At 41.4% G+C, this 13,502-nt stretch overlaps 1 protein-coding gene across 3 annotated transcripts in view; it reads right to left on the reverse strand.

Moving 5' to 3' along the window:
* Positions 1–268: 268 nt before the first annotated feature.
* The window catches only part of znf385c (zinc finger protein 385C), a 232,985-nt gene continuing 219,751 nt past the window's right edge, over positions 269–13,502 (reverse strand). For all 3 annotated transcript variants that reach the window (XM_041217487.1, XM_041217489.1, XM_041217488.1), the window contains 3 exons: positions 11,391–11,578; positions 5,433–5,531; positions 269–2,799 (listed from right to left, as the gene is read on the reverse strand). In XM_041217487.1, the coding sequence (XP_041073421.1) occupies positions 2,587–2,799; positions 5,433–5,531; positions 11,391–11,578 (500 nt within the window). In that variant the 3' untranslated portion in view covers positions 269–2,586. The remainder of the gene's footprint in view (positions 2,800–5,432; positions 5,532–11,390; positions 11,579–13,502) is intronic.

A 13,502-nucleotide genomic window follows, 5' to 3' on the forward strand; every position in this document is an offset into this window, starting at 1 on the left:
CTCTCTCAATAATGTAAAGCTCTGTGTCTTGGTTTCGGCTTTACAAACCAGCTTGGATCCTATTAACACTAATCCCTGGCTATGCCAACTATGCTCATTTCGGAGGAAACTCTACACTTTTATTTCCCCCTGCATCACATCGCCACATGCTCAGAGTTAAGATGCAAAACTAGCAGGAATAGCAGCATGAAAGAAACATGACAATTTTCAGGTTTCACTGTAATCTTATTTTGCAGATAAAAATAAAGGTGACTTTTGTGGAAGACCAGCATTTGATTTATTAAACTTGAAATATTACATTTTCATCCAAGTGTTCACTCATCTCTATGACGAGACCCTTTCCAGGGGATTGATGGACTGGTGGCAGCCGGCATTGACAGAAAAATAGCTATTATCAAAATACTTCTCAACAGTTACTCTATATTTCAAATTTCACAGAAGTGACAGCCCAAAGAGAACACTACAGGATTTATCCGCAATCCTGGATTGTTCTCTAACCAAATGGAGGTACGCGCTCACATGACTCCAAATAGTTAACAACATACAGACACAAGAACTATGACCCATTGAACGATGACATTTTGAAGTTTTTGGTAAAATGATATTCACAGTGGGAAGTCTGAGATGATGAGGATGATATTCACAGTGTTTGTTTCAATCTCACAATAAGAAAGCTGCAGGTAAATCTGGAGCTGTGGAAGGGCGTTTTCTTAAAACAACTGAAGAGAAAATATAAAAACTAATGGGATAGCGCTCAGACCACTTATTAGACACATAGTTCCTTTTGTATGCTTCACACAAATGCAACATTACAACAATGAGTACTATGAAACCAATTAGCTTCTATATGAAACTAATGGTCAGTTCCGTTTTATAGCATATTTATATAGGGGTAACAAAATGATCATTGCAGAATATTAACAGAGGAGGCCATCAGAAAAATTACTTTGCAAAACTAACCTTAGTAAGGCCAATATCCCAGCCTATATAAACTACATAGCAAAACAGTACAATAATTTCTATGGAAGTATTTATAAGCTACTTTCTCTGCTGAGCTTCAGTCCTAAGCCAAGCAAAATGGAGTAGGTAAATGGGATGTAGGTAGTTCCGTAACTTCAGAGGCCTACGGAATTCTGTGACATTTTCATATTGTTAAGCCAAACAGAATAGCAGCTGCTCCCAGTGAGTCAACACTTCTAATGGAGAAACTGGTATGGTTGGAAGACCATGTTAGACAAATAAAAAGTTACTTCCTTTGGCAAAATGCATATGCTAAACCCTTGATAGCCTTACTGCTTACGTGGAATGCCTAAATCAAATTCTAAACCTCAAATAAATGAAACTATTTGAGGTAAGACAGTGAATACCAAATAATGACTTTTGGTCTAACTGAAAATAATTTGATTCAGACTTAATTTGGATTTACTTACACAACTGCCACTGTGCTGTAAATACAATTTATTATCCGATGTGTTTTGCTAAATCTCAAAGCTGCTCAAAATGCTGGCACCCATAAGTATAAAATGTGCCTCTATGAGGCAAGTTTTTGAACATTAAAACATAAACTCTGAACTTTGCCAGAAAACTAAATGGCCTGTGTGACATAAACCTTAAATTAATGTCTTAAGCAAATAATTCACTTTGAATGTTATCAAGATGTTTTAAATATAATTTATTAAAAATGGTGGTAACCTATCAATCTGAATTGTTTGAACATATATGGTTATCTGATATTGCCTTTCACCATTATTTTCTTGTTAGATCTCCAAAAGCACTTAGCAATAAGCTCAGTACACATAGACAGTGTGCTCATTATTCCAATTATCATCAAATTGGCTATTGCCTGAAGGATTTCAGATAATATTCTGATCCATCCATAACCAGCCTTTAAACATGGGCTTGACATTTGTGGAGCTCTCAGTATGATGGACGATGATAACTGATGATGATGGTCAAGTACAGGAAATTCAGTTGTAATACTGGACTTCTTGGCATTGCATTCAAGTTGCCTCCTGAACTTCTACATCGAAAAAGTACTCCTAGCTGAAATGGAGGTGACATTTCATTTCCTCCATGTTAGCAACACAGCTGAGGCAATTGAACTAGGGCCACACATGTGCTATGGATTCATGCTTCTTTTCATGGACAGCAGCATGTCCTGTGATGTGCTATTGATTTTTCATCAACCATTCTGGTTTCAAAATCATTTTTCTTCAAAGTGTTCTTTTTTCAGATTTTTGTTTCTTTTACTATATAAAAAAAAAACGCCCTCACACAGAATACCTTTACTAATGACTGACACATGTTAAAGAACTCACAAAAATATTGTGCAAAATAGACTGGTAACCCATGGTTCTACCAGAAATCTACGCACATCTACATCAGTTCTGTAATTGTCTTTGTAACTGAAACCATATTTTCTTAATATGAAGTTCATCTAAATATATTTGCAGTATAAAACTGCTGATTATAGATGTTAAAGCAAGGAGGCAGAGTTCTGCCATGCATAACTTATAACGTTCACATTTATGACTGCATAGTTCCCTTTTATTTTCCAAAATGTCTGTAATGATTTGAACCCTGAAGTCAATATGGTGCAAAAAGAAATGGTGTATGTGTCGCCCTCAAAGGACCTGGAGTGGCTCTGAAGAAAGCTGGTCCAAGAAATGGTGTCTGGAAGAGTGTGGTCGGTCGAAGGGCGAGGTTTGGCATAGCGCAGACTGCAGCTGCTGTTAGAGGATTTGGTAAGAAACCAGTTGCCAATGGTTTTGTGAGATGCTTCTGAAAAGCCATCTTTGTCTGAAGAAAGAAAACAAATAAAAATGAGTAAGTAGTCCCAGCCATTCCTGCTAATACTGGACCTAAACAGACTTCTCTTATGGTTCTCCTCAGCTTAGTCCTCATCAAGACTCTCAACATACCACCTTCATAAATAAAATTTTTCAGCACAGCTATTTATTGACTCAATCTTCACTCAGGTATTTCACTGTTACCAATTGTACTTAGAACCACAGAAGATTTTTTTTTTGGACGCTACGGGAATCAAGGGGGTATGGGGAAAGCAGAGTTAATGTGGAAAATCAGCCACGGTCTCACTGAATGGCTGGGCAGGCTCTATGAGAATTCCTGTTTTTTTTTTTATGTTCTTTACAGCACAGAAGGAGGCCATTCTGCTCATCGCATCTGTTCTGGCTCTTTACCACGGCGTCCAAAACGCTCTTTTTCCAGCTGCATCTTTTCCTATTTAAAGTTATTTAACTGCTTTGCCTTCAGAAGGTATGGGCCAGAATACTACGGCCCATGGGCGGGCGCGCACCTGACCCGAACGGATGTGAAATGGGGCGAGATGATGTCAGGCCAGCATCCTGGTGACACTGCGCACTGCACTCGGTGGGCATGTGCGCGGTTGGAAGCATGCCGACTGACCAATGAGTGGGCGATTAAGCCCAATAATGATGTAAGTAAGAGCGATTTTACTTGGCCCCCCCGTCTACATTTACGGTTGGCGAGTGGGCCATTCTCCCCGACGGCCTTTACATTTTTGCTCAAACCTTGATCCAGGGCAGGATGAAATCTCTGTGGGGAAATAAAATAAAAAAGATATCTGGATACTGTTTTTTTTTGAATGAAATTTGCTTTCAGGTGCTTGATTGTGCTGCATGGACATATTTTGCAGCAATTTTTGTCGTTGCCTTTATTCTGTGGAGGTCTGCAGCTCCTTGGGACAAGGCCGTCTGCCTTCAGGGAGCTCACTGGAAGTGCCTCACCTGCGCCCTCAGCTAAGTCGGCGCCTGCCCTCTTCCAGCCCCCTACCCCGTTAAATCACGGTCAGGGGCGGATCACGGCCGGAGGCCCATTTCTCGTCCACTTACGGGCCCACCGATCGTACCCACCTGACGAACAAAAAATTCAGGCCTTGGTCGCTGCCTCAACTACTCCCTGTGGCAAAGTATTTTATGCTCTAACAACTCTCTATGGAGCAATTTCCTCAATCTCTGCTCACTTTCCCAGTTCTAAATTGATAACCCTTTATCACTAACATGCCAACCAGAGGCAACAGCTTTCCCCCACAAAAATAAAACAAAAGTTTCATAATTTTAAAAGTCTCCAGTTTTATTCTTCATCTTCAACTCCCATGGTTGTTCCTGTTGCAATAACACTGTATCTAGGTGAAGCCTACCTTTTCCCCTTCTACTTTTCCTCATACGTTATAGCTATTATTGTGCAACGTAAAATACCAAAATTTTTAAAAATGAGCCCCTCTTGTTAGAAGCTGTACCTTTCTAGAGGGAAGTTGGTCAATGTTGCGTTGTTATGGGATATTAGTATTGGAAGTTCCAGATCAGGTACAATATATATTTTCAATTGCGCTTTGTATTTGGTTGTTTTGAGCATACAATTCAAAGAATAGTTATCATTGTTCTACATCCAGTGGCCTTCCATTGTACTTTTGAAGTGTAACTTTATTAAATGTATGTGTAAATATTAACATGAAATACATGTTCCAGGGTGAAGCATAGATTTGTGCTGCAGTTTAGTTCATCCTCAATTCTAAGACTGTGTCAGGAGGGGAAACTTGACAAAGTGAATGTGTGCACATCATGAGTATTGGCCCCTTCAACACAGATCGCCTTCTAACAAGAGAATGAAGTCACGCAATATTTGCCTATTCAGAGCTTAATTTTTAATTGCCATTCTGCAAAAGATATAATCTAAATAAAGCAATTAGTACCTCATGGGCATTGTTCATTACATTCATGTTAGTTTGTTGCGTTGTTTTAATATTACCAAATTTGTTTCGGCTTCTTTTCTCATATATTCCTATTTTAAATTACATTTTTAAATGGTTTTTGTTGTCGTTGCTTTGGTCTGTAGAATCTCAAAGTCTGATTTTAATAATCCATCACATGATGGCGACAATGACATAAACAGATTACTGTAACTGGGATCATTGTTAACCCAGGCTCATGGAGGTCTTTATGGCACAGATTATCATTAATAAGACAGTTTCTGGATCATAGCCCCCTTCACAGAATTACTTTGAAAGTATTGAGAAGAATGGTACTTAAAAGTATAGGAATGCCAAGTAACAATTGAATGAAGTATTACTTAATTCTTCTTGCTTAGCACTGTTCTATTTAAACCATTTTTGTTGATCTCTCAGGATGATCATGTTTTCTTGTAAAACCAAAAACATATGATAACGTCTTTGTTTGGTGCACTATTGTGATATAATAAACTTTCATGGACTTGGGTTGCTTAGTTTATTAGACCGCATTCAGTCTGTGGAGAAGCCAGCCAAGTTGGAGAAATATGTTCAGAATGTGTTGATGCCTCTATGAAAGAAGTAGTCAACATGGTTAATAAAACCGTGCAGTCATTACTCAATCCTCCAAAGATGTCAATAAACAAACTCGGACTAGAGTGCTCACCGCCAACACCGCAGTCTGTTGAAGCTTGGTATATGGACTGTACTTGGGCTTAGATGGCTTTCCTGTAAGCCTCTCCTTATGTCTTCTACTAGTCATATGCTGCATTGGAAATCAAGCAGACTTAAAAATAAACAGAGTGCTTGAAAGAAAGACTTTGTTCAGTCATTTTGGTGAAAGCACAATATTAACATGTATAACAACAGTATATTAAGTTAATATTGCTAGCCCTTTGTCTTCATGCAACTTTAATATAACATTTGCTTTTTGCCACAATTTTTAAATCTGTTAAAGAGATTTGCTGTAAAAGGGCAAGTCTCAAAATGACTTTTTCCACCAGACTTAATGGGAACAGCCTGAATTCTACAGTAGTAATGATGGCACAATTGTCAGCATTCACTGTCACTACTCCTCTGAAACTGACCGCAATTTCTGGAGTCCGCACATGCGCAGTTAAACGCGGAGATCCACAAGTTGCTGTCGGTGATTTTATGCTTCTCTAGAGGGTGCACTGTTCAGGTCCCCCCGAGACTGCAGCCAATGGGAAATCTATGAACTGATGAAAACTTCCACTCTAACACTGTTAGGCTTGCTGTAAAAACCCCTGAAAAAGTTATACTTTGTTGAAGAAGGTGTGACTGGGTTTTTAATGATGCAGGGAATTCATAATTATTGCTAAATACTCTCACTGGCCACAAAAAAGTAATTTTATATTTGTTGAATGGTGAATTTCTCCATTTTTATAAGAAATTACACATTTTTAATTTTTAAAAAAGTTGTGATCTTTTAGCTTCTATCTAAATCCCATTTGGATGTCCCAACCATTCATTTCGCTCTCTTCACCACTTAAAATTAAAAGTGAAGGGACTAAAAGTGCTTTTGACTTCCTGATTTACTGTCTGTGAGAATACTTCAATGTAATTTGCTGCTTACCCTGCTTGATGACATCACTGTTGCTAGAGATCCACTTGCAGCAGATGTAAACTGCCGTGGGGAAAGGGGAAATTTTGTCTTATTCTTTGATGGGGCATGGGGGATGCTGGCTAGGCCAGCATTTTTATTGCCCTTGAAAAGGAGGTGGTGAGCTGTCATCTTGAACTGCTGCAGTCCATGTGGTGTAGGGACACCTACAATGCTGTTAGAGAGGGAGTTCTGCACCACAGAGATAGCTAGATCTTTGTGGATTGCTTTATTCGAGGTTAGTGAAAAGCTAATGTTCAGGACCAATATATCCATTGACAGAAGTGCATAGGAGAAGCTGCAATTTCCTAAATTAAAGTATTGGTTATTAGCTGCCATGTGCACCCTCGCTTTGTTCTGTAGTTTCTTTCAGCAGTTGTGACCAATGAAAAGCCATCTATTATTGTGTCTTGCCCAATCAGCATCTGCCAGTCAGTTTGCAACAGGAGATTCTCTGAATTCTTCGGTCTTCGGCAGCTTGTTTCCACCTCTCCACCTTACTCTCACAAGATTTCTCTCTTAGAACTCCAGTTACTACAGGTTTTAGTCTAGTTCAGCAAGGAGATCTCTACAATATTCCCTCTGTCTGCCTCTGTGGAGCTGAGAAATGCGGCAGGGTATTTGAGTGCTTTTTCAAAATCCCCTGCTGTAAAGCCCTTAGAAATCTCAGTTTCTCTTGGGTTTTACTCAACATAGATGACATATAATTTATCTGGGACAGCCAGTCGGTGATGCTTGTCTTTTTGTAAGGCAGTTGCTTTAATCAGAAATCCTGCTTATGGATTTCTAGTGCCAGCATCAGGCCTACAGCTTCCAAATGAATGTCTATTGCATTTATGTCAACTTTCTGGTCAGTAACATTTTTTTTTTGTTCTTTCCCAGGATGTGAGGTGTCGCTGGCTAGGCCAGCACTTATTATCCATCTCTAATTGCCCTCCAGGTTGCTAGTGAGTAGCCTTCTTGAACAGCTGCAGTTCATGTGGTGTAGGTTAGGAAGTGAGTTTCAGGATTTTGATCCAGCGACAGTGAAGGAACGGCAACATATATCCAAGTCAGGATGGTGAATGGCTTGGAGGGGAACTCCTAGGTGGTGTCTGCTGCCCTTGTTCTTCTAGATGGTAGTGGACGTGGATTTGGAAGGTGCTGCCTAAGGAGGCTTGGTGAGTTCCTGCAGTGCATCTTGTAAATGGTACAAACTGCAGTCAAAAGTGATGCAGTAATGAAGTCAAAAGTGGTTCTGATGGTTAACATTAGCTGTTTGATCTGTTGAATATTATGTAAGTCAATGGCCTAAGGAACAGACACATCCAATTACTGCGCTTGCTGACCCATTAAAATCAGATGATTGTGGGATGACATTAATATCCCATTGCTGCCACCTTTCTATAGGGTGTGAGTCCTGCTGTGTTCTCAGGTGATGTGTAGACTTCAGGGGCAGGGCAGCAACTGGAGCTGAAATGCAGGAGATTCTGTCGCAGGACAGAATGAATTCATTACTTCAGAATGAAATTCAGCAAGGTGACATTTGAAGATTTATCAGCTTTGCACAGTTGGAAGTGAAGCTTGGAAAGAACTTACATTTATATAGTGTCTTTTGTGACCTTGGGATGTCCCAAAGTGCTTCTACAGCCAAAGAGTAATTTTTTTGGGTGTGCAGTCGCAGTGTCAGCTGCAGCTCAGTTGGTAGCACTCTCATCTCTGAGTGACAAGGTTCTGGAGAGGAGGCGGTGGAGTCATGGTAATGTCACTCGATTAGCAATCCAGAGGCCCAGGCTAATGCTCTGGGGACATGGGTTTGAATCCCACTACAGCAGCTGGTGGAATTTAAATTCAATTAATAAAAACCTGGAATTAAAAGATTGGTGACCGTGAAAAAATTGTTGATTGTTGTAAAAACCTGCCTGGTTCATTAATGCCCTTTAGGGAAGGAAATCTGCTGTCCTTACCTATTCTGACCTACATGTGACTCCAGATCCACAGCAAGGTGATTGACTCTTAACTGCCCTCTGAAATGGCCTAACAAGCTGCTCAGTTGTATCAAACTGCTACATATACCAATCCAATTAACTTTGCTAGGCCATCTATAACACCTGTGGAAATAATATGGGGAAGGGTTTCCTATTCCTATAGAAAATACTAGAATGATGCCCACCATGGGACATCTCAACGTATGTTGCCTTTCCTTCATGGTTGCTGGGTCAACATCCTGGAACTCCCTGCCCAACAGCGCAGTGGGAGTTCCTTCACCACATGGACAGCAATTGTTCAAGAAGAAGGGCCACCATCATCACCTCAAGGATGAGAAATAAATTCTGGCCTTGGTAGCATTGCCCGTATCCCAAGAATGATTTATTTTTAAAAAGATGATGCAACTCAACCATCATTTCCCTTTTTTATTTCTTTCATGGGATGTGGGCATCAATGGCAAGGTTTGTTGCCCATCCCTAATTGTCCTGGAACTGAGTGGCTTGCTAGGCCATTTCAGGGGCCAATTAAGAGTCACCCACATTGCTGTGGATCTGGATTCACATGAAAGCCAGATCAGGTAAGGATAGCAGATTTTCTTCCCTAAGGGACATTAGTGAACCCGATGGGTTTTTATGACAATCAATGATAGTTTCATGGTCACAATTACTGAAACAAGCTTTCAATTCATGATTTATGAATTAATTGAATTAATCAATTGAGTTTAAGTTTTACCAGCTGCTGTGGTTTGATTTGAACCTATGTCCTCAGAGCATTAGCCTCTAGATTACTAGTCCAAGTGACACTATCACATCTCCCTTCTGTCAGTAAGTATCAAAATATCATGTGTAATAATAAAGCACACTGAACAATTTGTGTATTTGTGCTTGCTATTCCATAACTACTGCACATTGATGTTTCTTCCGCATGTGTTGGTTATACTTCAGTGGAGAGGACACCACAGCATCATAGTGCCACAGTCTCCTGGATGATAATCACTGAGAATAAAGCATAGAATCTTTGTCAGCACAGCATAACTTTCGGTGCCTCGTGTGTAAGATTGAAAACTCTGGAAGTATAGCAAACAAACAATTGAAGGGAAGGAATTCCAGACAATGTAACAAGGAACTGCCCTTGGTAATTTATCAGTGAAGGTTTTTGCTTCATATAATGTGATTGCTGGTTATATGTCTTAGTAAAAGTTGACATTCCGAATTAGCAATCAGAATGATGATGAATTCTACTGCTGTCAGCTAACTATGGAAACTAAGGAAAATACAGCCCACCTTTAACTACTACAGAGATATGATCCACTCCCTGGGTGAGGCTGATAGTTTCAATTATTAAAGTAGAATTAGATGTAAGCACAGTCTGGAACTAGAGCTTGTGGTGTTGGTGTGTTACAGCTCACTCAGGGAGTCCAAGCTGTTGTGGCAGCATACACTTCCTATGTGCATGTTATAGTCTGGAGCTATGAGTAGTGATGATGGAAGCTCCAATGTCCTTTCCAACATATGATCAGGAATCTCTCCTGCTCATTGGTGTGTGTTGGAAGGATTTGTAGGCTGACACTCAACCTGTTTGGCAGCATTATGAACACACCTTCCTTAGCCACCAAGTCCTGGGGGAGATGGTAGGACTTGAACCTTGGGCTTCCAGCTCAGAGGCAGGGATGCTACCCACTTCACCATAAGACCTCAGCTTGAGCCTTGTACACTACACAAATAAATCCTCAAGCTGATATTTTAGCCCAATTTATTAAACACAGCTAATGTGTATACAAATTACCTCAACTCAAAAATGAACATATTCGTAAAGATCTATAGCTTCAGGGTGAATATTTCCTGAAACCAGATGTGTTTATTATAGTTGAAAGGTGCAGATGTTGAGGTAAACTAGTGTGTGTATTTTTGTTGAAGATTTCAGGTATGCGCTGATGAGTCGCCCACTGTATATAATTTTGTTTGAACAGTGGTTTGCAAGTTAGATGTTGAAATGAGTTATTGTGATTGTGTGCATTCAGGATCTTATACATCTAAGATGTCCTGGCCATACAGGTTGCAACAAGACAGTGTTGCTGGATCGAGTACTTTGGGGGCGTAAGGAATAATATCAAAGAGTTACAGTTGTAATACTCTTTAAATAAATGATGACATACCATGGTCCATTATTATAAATTATTTACAGCAGCTTGAAATTTGATAGCATATTTCCTGAAATAAAATATCCTGGGGAGCTTTTTGAAGCAGTTGGAGTATCTGAGCTGGAAGGGGGAGAGCAATGATGGGTAGTTACCAAAGGTAAGGTCAGAAAGTTAGTTTTGGAATATGCTGTCATGGAGGTAACAAGAGCGAGGTGTTTAGGAAGAGAATTCCAGATGTAAGGGGTTGGTTGCTAACTCTGGTTGGATGTATCCTGGAGGTTCTGTTATGACACCTTTCAACCCCAGTGACCCTGCATTGTCAAGTAGCCTTTTCTCGCATTTCCATTCCTTTAATAGAAAATGAAAAAAAGTATTCATAGAATATGAAAAAAAAAAAGAATTTCATTTAACGGTCTGAAGATTTCCCTCCTTGGTTATTTGCAGAAATGTTCTGGAAATTAACCTTAAATCTTTTAGGAAGTAAGCACTAGTGGAGTGCTTGGGGGAGAGGTGGCAGACGCAGACATTCAGAGGAATAGAGGATGCATGTCCCATGTGTTGAATAAAATGGCTACCGCCCAAAAGCCTGCATTTACACAAACAGCGCATGCTGAGATGTAGGATTAGAATAGACTGCAATTGGGAAAAAAAGCACTCACTGCACTAAAGCTGCTTGCTTAGAATTAAGTAAAGCATGTTGCATCTGCTTTCACGTAAGCATCGATTATAAGAACTTTACCTAGGGGCTACTTTAGAAGCACATTTACCCAATCAACTACTCATCCATATAAATCAGTCTTTAAGTAATGAGATTCTTTGGATGAATGCACAAAGTAAAATCTGAGACCTCAGCTTTTTAAGTCCCAGGAGAAATATTTCTAACTTTAACTCACCTGTTTGAGTTGTGTTTCAGAGTTGACATATATTTCACAGATGTTACAGTGAAAAGCCTTGCTTTGCAGGCCGATGCTCCCTTTGTTACCAATGCGTTTGGTTTTGTACAAAGTCCGTGGGAAGATTCTGAGTCTGCTTCTTCTGCTGTGGCTGTTCTGCCCCTGGAGCATTGACTTATGCTTGGACCCTAACAAAAAGAACCAGCTAATTATACTGTAACATATCAGAGTTAACATTGCTCTTTCTAATGACAGCAACACTGGCCACTAAGGTTTTATAAATATACAAGATCAAATAAAACCATTCGAATAGTCAGCCTCTTCAAATTCAATTAACAATGAGTGGGCTGAAATAGCAGTTCAGTACTATAACTGCAGATTGTTCATGATTAGAATATAGATTTTTTTTAGAACACACTGGAAGACATTGATACCTTGCTCTGATGCGATGTGGAATAACGGGCAGAATCATCCTGGATTGGCACTAAGTGCTGCAGCGATTGGGTAAAATGACCTTTTACCCACTGGCCGCAATGGTGGCTTTTCATGCCATATTGCCCAAACCCAGCGCATTAATTATGCATTCCCGGGAAACACGCCGTTTCCGTGGCGGACGGTCTCCGATTCCCCTGCCACGCCATCACCTCGCCACTTCACCACACCAGGCACCACATTTAAAGTTCAGCTGCGCTCAGTGTTTCCAGCCCAGGACTGCAGCAAAGAAGACATGGCCCCGAAAGGCAAGAAGACCTGCAGCCCTCGAGCGCCTTTGGATGCCATGGAGGCTCGCTGTATGTCCTCTACCCCCACTCTGGCCACAGGACACACAGCTGCATTACCCCACTCCAGTTTGGTAGGCAATGGCAGTGGTGATCAGTGCCAATGCTGCACAGAAAATTTTGGCCATCCAATGCAGATAGAGAATGAATGATCTCATCTGTGCAGCCAGGGTAAGGCAACCATCTCCTCGCTCTAAACTCACACACTCAAGCCCATCACACATTCACTGGCATCTCACTTACTGCCAGCTCAAGGGTCATCACCACTCACTCTCTCACACACCTTCACATCTCCATCTGGCCTCATCAACTCTGGAGACTGCCTCCTCAGCCCTCACCACCTTGAGGTCACTTGCACAGGTCAACGTGTGCCGCCACACACACCCTGGGTTATCCTCCTTCCCCAGTACAGCCCTCGTCCTGCAGCCTCTTCCCTTGCCTGAGGCCACTTCTCCCCTTCTCCAAGCGAGCCCTAGCCCTGCACCCATTGAAAAGCCACCTACATACGGCTGGTCTGGTGGGTAGAGACCTGCCCTTAAGCCTCCCTAAAAGTGATGTGGTGCTGCCTGCGAAGCCTGGCACTGATGACTGCGAGTGCTGCCTGAAGCAAGGTAGGTAAACAAACCTTTGAAGTCCCGACCTCCTTGCAAGCCTGTTCATGGGCCTGGCCAAGGTGACCATCAACAGGCCCGAGCAGCGGGCAGTCAAAGGGGTCATCCGGCCTGAGTGTCTGCCCCTCTACCACAGGTATGTTCATGGCCAGCTGGCCCTGGAGACTGAGCACATGGTGTCCACCGGTACACTAGATGCCTTCCGCAATCGATGGGCATCACAGTGGCTGGGGTACATCGTCACCCCTGGGAATGATATTTTGGTTTAGTTAGCCAAGTTTCCTTTGACGTTTTTAGCTATTAGTTTTTTTTGTTCGGTTTATTCAGAAGAGGAGATAAAGAGGAACTGCTGGGACACTGGGTTGGTAGGTAGAAGGCAGACCATGTAATGCTACATTCTGTGAATAAAGGCACTATCAAGAAGAGGATTTGTGTTTGGTTGCACATTTCACCATCTGGCTTGGAATCCATTTGTCAGTGGTGGTGGGGTATGAGGGGGGAGGTGGGGGGAGCTGGGGAGGGGTGTGGGTTGTTGTGGGTCTGAGGGGGAGGGAGGATCTCCAGTTCGTCCACTCTAACTTCTGTGGAACCCTCGGATAAATGTATGAACAAGGTGTCAGCATTGGGCAATTCCCAGTGGACAGGTCAATAGTTGCAAAAGTAACTCCAAGGGTAAATTGTTTTATTTTTCCAGGACAGTGATTACAGAAACCAGAATAAAT

Source organism: Carcharodon carcharias, chromosome 23, assembly GCF_017639515.1.
Source record: "Carcharodon carcharias isolate sCarCar2 chromosome 23, sCarCar2.pri, whole genome shotgun sequence".
NCBI classification, from domain to species: Eukaryota; Metazoa; Chordata; class Chondrichthyes; order Lamniformes; family Lamnidae; genus Carcharodon; species Carcharodon carcharias.